We start from the raw sequence: 9,781 nt of genomic DNA, 5'->3' as shown, positions 1-9,781 counted from the left end.
CGGATGCCTTGGAATAAACCCGTAAATGAGCACATGCAAATTGATGCAATAAATTTGGCCAATCAAATCTGGCACCAGTTAGCATGTCCACCTTTTTTAAGCACCAAACTTTCAAATGGACCCTACGAGTAGCGTTTGAAAATGAGTAATGCTATATACACTCTTATTTCTCTATTCTTATTATTTTCAAGGCAATCAAGGAGCATTCGCTAGTGGGATGTGAAGAGTTTTATTTTGCTATTTTTCACTACAAAATGTGGATGTACTCTTAATAAGTGTGGCTTAATATGTGAAATATTTAATTGAAATAGAGTGATATATTAATAATTGAGACAATGTTTGAACTCAGAATATTTAGTTTAAGCTAATAAGAATATGTGAATTTAATCATTTAACTTATATTTTATCAAATTCTACATGCTTTGGTCCTGTTTGGGATTGCATTGAGGAGCTTGAAAATGTACTTTTAGTACTAAAAAGTTTTTTAAACAAAAAAATGTTCGTTTGTTGTTCAAAAAAAAAAAAAAAAAAATGTTGGTTTGGCGCAAAACTTACAAAACACTTTTTTACTCTAAAAAAAGCCTAGAGGAAGCTTGAAAATGAGAGATTTTTTTTTATTTTTATTTTTATTTTTTTTTTTTTAAAAAAAAAAAAAAAAGCTCTTTCTAACTTTTTCTATAGACAAAAACTGTATTTCTCAGTACAATCCCAATCAATCTCTTATATATAATCCCACCAGTTCATCCTATATAAATAACATGAGAGACGACAGCATGCAGCTCTTTTTTTAATTTTAATTTTTTTTTTTTTTTCATATCAGAAGTTAAATTCTCAAGACTTCAAATTGCCATCCTTATTCCTTCCTACATCACAAAATAATCTCAATAGACACCATCTACAATAACATTGATCAATCTGATTGGGATTCATCCACCCTATCATCTCAAATATTGATTTTCCAACACGTATCTTGGTGGATTTGTGTCGTAGTGTAACATTGTACCAAGCCTTGTGCCCATTACATCCTTGCCCCCCCGGCCCACTGTTTTTGAGTCTCTTAAATGGGTGGGAACCACCTTTATGTTTTCAAGCTTTACTTGAATTTGGCTCAAAAAGCAATCCAACGTGAGCATTGTTTGGTTTGTTGTTCTGTCATATCAATCTATTTAGGTATCAATCCCGAATTGGGTTGTGAGACAGCACATGGTGCAAGAGTTCATATGAAACTTACTTATTTTAATAAATTTTAAACTGTTCGTCCATTTACTCGGATAAGTTCCTTCTTCTCCCTCCTTTTGTTTCTAATTCTACTCATGCCCAACGTGAATTTAGTTTGGTTTCTTATTGTTGTTTTATTTGTAATTTCATTTAATTATAGTATAGTCATTTAATCTAATAATTTATGAGATCTCTTAACTATTTTTAGACCTAGTTGTAAGTTGCTCAGACTTATGCTCTGTTTGTTTCGACGTAAAATGGTTTCCGTCGTAAAATATTTTCGACGAAATCAATTTCAAAAGAAATTATTTTCTCGAAAATATTTTTCGGCGTTTGGTTCGCACGAAAAAATTACGAAAAGTGAAAATGCAACTGTCGCCGGAATCCGGCGACGACCGGTCGCCGTCGCCGGAATCCGGCGAACATGTTTGGCCGGATCCGGCCAAAATTGCCGGATTCCGGCAGGACACCTCCTGGCCCGGTCAGATCCGGCCTGATCCGGTCATTTTGGCCGGATCTCGGCAGGATCAGTGGCCGGATCCGGTCAGATCCCGCCGGATTCCGGCCATTTTGGCCGGATTCGGCGGGGTCAGTGGCCGGATCCCGGCCATTTCGGCCAGATCCGGCCGGATCAGTGGCCGGATCCGGTCAGAAAAGGCCGGGTTCCGGCAGGTTTCTGTCCATGGCCGGATTCCGGCGGCCGGCGGTGTTCCGGCAACCGGATTCCGGCGGCTGGATGTATTTCGGCGGCCGGATTCCGGCAGCCGCCAGGATTCCGGTGGTCGGATTCCGACGCCGGCATTATTCCAGTGACTTGATGATGCCGGATTCCGGTGCTGCCTATTTTCGAACGATTGACTATTGTAGGATTTGGACAGTCAGATATCAAACGTGCGTGTAAGGACGAAGAATATAATTTTGGAAAACGATTTACGGTTTTAAAAACCGTAAATCGTTTTCAAAAAATTAAAGAAGGTTTTACGGTCAAACCGAAAATGATTTTCGTTGACCATTATTTTCGCCCCTACCAAACACCGTAAAATACCGAAATCATTTTCCGGAAATTATTTTACGCCGAAACAAACGGAGCATTAGTTGAAACCAAAATCTAAACACATTGACCAACCAACATGAATTTCAACTCGATTTGAATCAAATTTTGGGCCAAGTTGAAGTCAAATCCAATAAAATAGCAAGTAATTATGATAACATCTTTCTCTGGAAATTGGTTTCAACTCTTCATCCTTCCATATGTACAAAGGATCGATTAATCTGGGTCTTCCATAAATTACAAGTTAAAACAAAAACTTTTGGATCTTAAAATCAAAATAAAACAAAATGCTAAGGCTGTTAGATGTATTGATAGAAGAGTAACTGAGTAAGTAATGCTATCTTCGCATATGTTTTAAGTGGTTGATATAGAAAGTTACTTAAAACACGTCAAGTCAACTAATGTGAAATGAGTATAATAAATAAGTATGAAGAGTAATTCGAATTACTCTTGATATATTAATGACAACAACACTATATATATATATATATATATATATATATATATATATATATATATATATATATATATATATATATATATATCAACACCTTTATAATGTCCTCGTCATGGAAAGAATGGACATTAAAAATGTGGGTGGAAGTAGGAAAACCATTTGGAGCATGACAGACATCAATCATTTCAATTTGAATAAATGGTGATACATTGAAAATGACCTAAAATATTGCCTATAGTGTAAGCCATTACTGCAACCAAAACAACTCAAACCTGAATTTGAGAAAGAAACCGTGTATGCAATGGCCAAAAAGTCCCAAATAATAATTGATATTTAAAAATCACTTTTCACACCTTCATTTTTTTTTTTTTAAAAAAAAGATTTTATCCAATTGAAGCAACAATAGTAAAGCATATATGTTTTTTTTTTTTTTTTTTAAAAAAATAAAGTTCATTTTCACGAATTTCTTAGCTTCTTCTGTTTTGTAATTCAACAAACATAGCAAGAGTAACTAAACATAGCAAGTACAAAGATCATCCCCCTGTGATAGAAATAAGGCAGCCATGCTTGGAGTTTTCACGGCCCTTGATTTCAAAGATTGACAACATTATTTTAGAAGGTGACTCTTTAACAGCGATCCTTATCCTATTCAACACAACCACCTAACCTTATATTTAGGGGTGGAATTGGAATATCAGCAGGGCAAAACTAAATTAAAACTTTGAGGATGGGGAACATAATTTTAAAGGATTTATTCCATAAAGACATATAATTTTGAGAGTTATTTTTCTTTTTATTTTTATTTTGTGTGTGCAAGGCTGTAGTTTCATCCCTGCTCAAAATGGAAAATCTCTGCTTTTGTGTCAAACATCGATCCTTGATTTGCTTACTTCCTTTCAGAAATGGTCAGCCTCTAAGGTTCACAATAGTGCTTTACCCTTTAACGAAATGGGCCACTTTAACTAGGTTTTTTTATAGCATTTCCTATTGGGACATGTTAAACATCCATCCTCTAACCATCTCCATGTAAGCAAGTTTCAAATCCACCATTGAATTTAAAAATGAGATGGATAGAAAATGAATTTATATCATGTTTCTTTTTTCTCTTATAGTTTTCTTTTATTAGATCCATCTTTGAAAAAAAAAATTTCCCCCTTTATATTCTCATCTACATAGGGAAGGGTAAAAAAGAAAAAGAAGCAATGGCTAGTAAGCATCAACACTAATTTTTTTTTTCCCCCTTTCTATTCTCATCTATATAGAGAAGAAAAAGAGAAAAAGAAAAAGAAGCAATGTCGAGTGAACATAATAACATTAAAAAAGGAGATGCCGAGAAAGCTTCTCCATCGATCCATTTAAAATCTTGACTTGGTATGAAATTTCTTACAAATAAACCTCTAAAAGTGACATGTCCTTAGCATCTAAGTTCATTCTCATGTGATTTTTTAATAACATTTAATAAAAAAGAACATGCTTTTCGCATGTTTAAACAACACATCACTTTTGGAGATTAATTTGTAAAATATTTTTACAAACTAATTTGTAAGAAATTTCTGTCATACTCATTATTTCATTAGTGAAATGGAGAGGATACTTATCCTTGAATTATAGCCAAAAGGCTATTCTGCCCTTGTCAGGATTAAAAGGTTCATCAGCATTCAAAGGTGTTAACGAGTCTTGGACTTTCTCAAGAGTTGTAGTATTTGTAAATAAAAATTGGTTCCTTAATGGATCGATAAACATTCGATTCCTTCAATAGCATAATTAAGGAAATTCGGATAGAAGTACATCACACTACGAAGGCTAATCCAATCCATAAAAATTCCAAATCAATGCGAAATAATTCACAGTACAACTCAATCGTCATAATTAAGTACATGGTAAACAACTAGATAAAGCATGCTCCTTTCATATGTTAAAATATCACAATATGCATATGGATAATAATTGGATCATTTCATACCTCGCCAGGCCCAGTTGATGATTTATTATTACATCACATCCTAGCCTTCTAATCATGGCGATCACCTTCTTGTACTACAGCGAGTGAATTTCTAATCACTTTAAAAAACAATCTCTCAATCATCCTAGCCTCTATAATGTCTCTGCATCTGAAATTCAAAGCCATAACAGGTAACAGAGGTTCCTCCCAAAATATTCCTGAGTTTGAATTGGGGGACAGAAATTCTCACATCAAGCAACTAATGTGCAAAAGGAAAACGGGAAGATGTGCATGCCCTAATTTATGCAGTAAGCTGATACTTCAAACTGCAGTCTTAAGCCGGAGCTTCTAAGTGCTCATCAGGCCTTTATGCGAACTACAAATGAACCTGTTCATAATTTCCAACTAGCATGATTACTTGAAGCGTGCCAAAGACATAGCATAATAACAAAACAGGACTTCATAAGGAAATAAGCATACAAATCAAAGGTTAAAAAGAGCTCTAGATGCATTTTTTAGAGTAGAGCAATAAAATTAATCAGAAAACTATGACAAAATGACTTTCCAGTAGTACCAGTAGTACCAGACAGTTAAAATATCCTGCAGCTGATTTATCAATGATGTTAGAGATATCTGTCACATCAAATGGCATATCAAGAAAATTGATTTATAGTTTTATACCACATTCAGTGGTCAAAACAAAAGGCCACAGTCAGATGTCGAAACAACATCAAAAGAGAAGAAACCATAACAAATTCTGAATCCAACAATTAAAAAGAGGAAGTTTTTGGAAATGTATTGATGTAAAGTACATTTTCATTTGTCACTAGATCACTTCCGTAGATTGTCCTTTTTTTGTTTTTTCGTATGCAATTCCTGAAGTAATTATTCAAAGGCAGGCATAATAGGAGACTTTAGGGAAGGATGAGAAATCATTCAATTTAGTTCCCTCACTCTTACCATGTTGAGTGAAATCTAATGACAATTTCAAGCATATATCATATAAAATATTGATGGACACCATCCCCTCATGCCCTCATAAAGGATGCAGAAAGTTGACAACAGGTGCAAGTAACAAGAGTTGTATACTAGAACTATACAGGATTTTCCAACAAACGAAACGTGTGCAAAGGCCTCCACCAATGAAGGAAACACACAGGAAGTGCATACACCAATATACATGTGTAATACGTCAAGATAGTTAAGCCAGAACTTTAAAAATTAAGTTATTCAATTTTTAAATTAATGGATTTGGATAAGATACTATCGGAGAGTCTGAGAAATTACACCAAAAGGAAGGGGCAAAGGACAAGAAGTATTAGTGAGGGTTAGCATTAAGATATAATGAGAAAAGTTGATATCAAATGCCACAGTCAAGAAGATGAGATAATTTACCTTACAGCATTTAACAAACATTTAACTGTTCAAAAAACCAAAACATAAATAAAACTTAAAGACAAAAATAAATAAATAAATACATAAAACACTACATACTTCTCAGAAAACTTTCCACCCCTTCTTATAGGAATATTTTGAGAAAACAAGTGCTTAATTTTTCAGGTGTAGGGACTGAATTATTATTCATAAAAAGACCTTTTTTATTTTTGAAGAGAGGCGGCCGCACAACCACCACCAAGGAGAGGGGTGGCTATGAGACCACCCATTTTTTAGAAAACTTTTTATACCTTCTTATAGGAATATTTTGAGAAAAAAAGGGTGCTTATTTTTTCAGGTGTAGGGGCTGACTTATAATTTATAAAAAGATTAACAAAATGAAAAAACAAATAAAAAAATAGAGAGGTGTCTGCGCAGCTGCCCTTCTCCTCTGCTAAGGGTGGCAGTATGGCCACTCTCTCTCTCTACCTTTTTTTTTTTAAGAAAAAAAAAAAAAACAGAAGTCGGCTCCACATCTATTTGTGTTTTCTCAAAAGAAGCATATTCAATATTTGTTCCTTTGAAAATACAAAACACTTTTCAAAAGTTTATCAAACAATTTTCTTAAAGGAACCCCACAAAAAACATTGGTCTAGTTTGAGAACGCTTTTTGGAAAAGCTTTTTGCTTAAACAACTCAAAACACAAAACATTCAAAACTATTTTTCACTTTTATGTCACATCATAACACTTTTTCAACCAAAAAACAAAAGCACTATCTAAAATTTTTTACCAAACAAACCCATTATCTCCAATGTGGACCCCCACCAAAATACTTCTCAACTTTATATCACATAAAAACCTTTTCAAATCAAAACACTAAAAACAATTTTCAAAACCTTAACAAATGTACCCAATAATATTGTGGAGGAAGAAAATTCACTTTTCAAAAGATAGTAAATGAAATAGACTGCAGGAAGCTGGCCTGCACAAGGAATGAATCAACCCAAAAAGGTGAAAAATAGTTTCCGGAATTGCTAGACTAAAAATCAAGTACCTAAACAAATATCAAGTTGAATGCATATAGCGATGGCAGGAGGCATAACAAAACTAGCATAGAAAGAAAGATTGTAGTCAACAACTAGAGGGAGACCAAAGGGATGACTTATAATCAAAAGATTAGAATATCATAACTCAAAGAACCTTATGTAAAATACAAAGACACGAAGAGACTAGATGTTTAAATATATGTGGGAGGACTAGGAATGATTTGCTCCAATAGGTAATCGACAAACAAAGCCTAATATGATAAACAGATAAATGGAGGAAACAAAAGGCAAAAGATATACATGGGAAAAGCGAAACCATGAAATTGAAAAAATCATGGTGTGCCCAGTAGTCAATTACCAAGTTTACCTGAACAAAGATTGAGTCAGCAAAGCTTCAATTCCAAACAAGGGAATCATGAAGCATGTTTCACTTCATGCTTAGATGATAGATAATAATTATCATACAACAAAACCTTAATTGACCAAAAGAAAGCATATCATGGAGTGCTTATAAAAGTAATACAATGTGCGCAAAAAAGTAATCACAATCTGATGCACTCAAGAACCAGTTACTCACATGCAGGAAGATTAGATATATCCGCAGAAACTGCACAAGGAATTCCAAGATTTGAAAGAGCCCCCCTTATAATTCCACATGGGAAATAGAGATGCATGCTTGTAGCTTGTGCTGCCTTGTTTTCGGGCGTACCTGCAGAATTATCCTGAGATAAATCTCCATCCTCAGATGATGGATCAACTGACATGCGTGCAAGCCAACGAAACCGATCATCTTGCAATACAAAGGTACCCTACAAGACAAACAAGAGCCATTTTTCTAAAATTCACACAACAGCGTATAATCTATATCGACTTTAGATACTTGAACTAACTCTATGATTGGTCTTCAAGTTGTCAATTTGCTTCTTGAAAAGCTCGGACCAGAAGTCCTTGCAGATAAACTTGATTGCCTCTAGATGATCACTGAACCGAGGCCGCTCCATTGTATACCTAAAAAAGAAGCAGAACTTCACTCTTATAGGCAGCATTTCAAACCCAAATGTATAGAATTATGAGATAACCAAATCATGCGAACTATAATAAGTATTAAATAAACTTTTCATACTTCAACAATTTTCTTCTGTGGCACTCCTATTGTGGTGTTACATTCAATGTTTGCCCAACAAAATAGAGAGCCAGAAATACACAATAACAGTGTAAGAGCAAGGTTGAGTAAGAGGAACTAAATGATGTCCAAATTGCGATCACATTTATATATTCATATACCATGTTGTTGTTACTAGTTTGAGTAGATCCCAGAATTAGTAATTGAAAGGCTAAGTAGACACTACCCACGCTTCACCTTTAAAATGGACCGTATTGAATCACAGTCTGTATGCAATGCATGTAAAGTACTTTAAGACAAACACCGAAGTAGATCACTTTAGCTTTGCTTTCAATAAGAATTTGTATAATGTTTCCAGTGCTAATGCTCCGAAAAGAATTAAGTCAATGATCTCTAGTTCAAATGCTAGTTCCTACCTATAAAAAAGAGATGAGTGAAGGCATGGATTCAAGACTCACCGCGTGTCCAACCCATCAACAAAAAAAAGAAAAAGAAAAATAAAAGTAAAGAAGTCATTTTTGATCGATTAAATTTAGAGTAGTATGATATCAACATATATGCCATTTTGCAAATCCATGCCACATACAAGCATTTTTCCATTAGGGTTTTTCTCTTTTTCTTTTTTTTAAGTCCCACAGGCCTAATTCATAAATTCTATTTTCTTGCGCGGAAACTGAGGGAAGAGGTAATAAAATCAAAATCCTTATAATATGAACTAATAAAAAATAATACTAAAATTAAGCTACTTAGTTCTATTAGACCAAGTAGAGAAAGGATTAAACTTTCTCAGGTCCCAAACAACAAAATAATTAAGAGATTCAAATTCATTATTATTTACCTTCCCACACTTTCTCAGCAACCAAACAGCTAATTAACAATTTGATAGCAAAGAAGCAATTTTTTTTTTTTTTTTAAAAAAAAAAAAATTCTCACAAGCCACACAATTCACATGACTCGTTCAGATCTAAAGCCCAGACTTCAAATTACAATAAAGCCCTAAATCAAGAAATGAGAAGAAGAAAAAAATGTGCTTCATAAGTTTGGATAAGGTGTGGGGGGAAGTGTACCGTTCGGATAGCTGGTGGCCGACCTGGAAGCCAATGGCCTCGATCCGACGGGCGGCGAGCTCTGGCTTGTTGGCATAGAACCGATCGCAATAAGCGGACACCATTTCCGTTAGTAGACTGTCCACGCAGCTCTCCGAGACCTCCCTTCCCATTTCTCTCTCTCTCTCAATTTGCTCTTCGATTTTACTCTCTCTTCTAAATTTATGAAATGCTTTCGGTCACATTTCTGATCCACCGCTATCTTATTACGCGGACTGGCATTAAAAAATAAAAAAAAATACTAAATTTAATAATAGATTAACAATGCTAATAATGCCCTTAAAAAAATGCTAATAGGGAAATAGTGGTATGATATATAAAATTGCTTATATCTAATATTAACACATTATTTTTAATTTTTTCATAAATAACGCTATATACTATATTTCTATCTTATCTCATTCCTAAAAAAAAAATAAAAAATCAATAACTTATAAACACGGTCATTGTCAATTCAATTTA

The 9,781-nt window shown here is 34.2% G+C and overlaps 1 protein-coding gene across 1 annotated transcript; it reads right to left on the bottom strand.

The window, feature by feature from the left end:
- Positions 1 to 4,515: 4,515 nt before the first annotated feature.
- On the bottom strand, positions 4,516 to 9,492 carry LOC133852438 (uncharacterized). The gene is made up of 4 exons (XM_062289197.1): positions 9,281 to 9,492; positions 7,981 to 8,098; positions 7,668 to 7,899; positions 4,516 to 5,056 (listed from the first exon to the last, which is right to left on the bottom strand). The coding sequence occupies exons 1-4, from the start codon at positions 9,430 to 9,432 to the stop codon at positions 5,028 to 5,030; spliced, it is 531 nt and encodes a 176-aa protein (XP_062145181.1). The 5' UTR covers positions 9,433 to 9,492; the 3' UTR covers positions 4,516 to 5,027.
- Positions 9,493 to 9,781: the final 289 nt, after the last annotated feature.

The sequence above is a fragment of the Alnus glutinosa genome, chromosome 12, assembly GCF_958979055.1.
Source record: "Alnus glutinosa chromosome 12, dhAlnGlut1.1, whole genome shotgun sequence".
NCBI lineage: Eukaryota > Viridiplantae > Streptophyta > Magnoliopsida > Fagales > Betulaceae > Alnus > Alnus glutinosa.
The sequence above is the reverse complement of the archived record's forward strand: the minus strand, read 5'-3'. Positions and strand labels throughout refer to the sequence as shown.

Bases quoted from the DNA above. Each gene is read 5' to 3' on its own strand.
- LOC133852438 (XM_062289197.1), bottom strand. From the start codon at position 9,432: ATGGGAAGGGAGGTCTCGGAGAGCTGCGTGGACAGTCTACTAACGGAA. The intron at 8,099-9,280 runs GTACACTTCCCC...CTTCTTTTTTAG, and splicing joins GGCCACCAGCTATCCGAACG to GTATACAATGGAGCGGCCTC. The intron at 5,057-7,667 runs GTGAGTAACTGG...AATTATGAACAG, and splicing joins TATATCTAATCTTCCTGCAT to GTTCATTTGTAGTTCGCATA.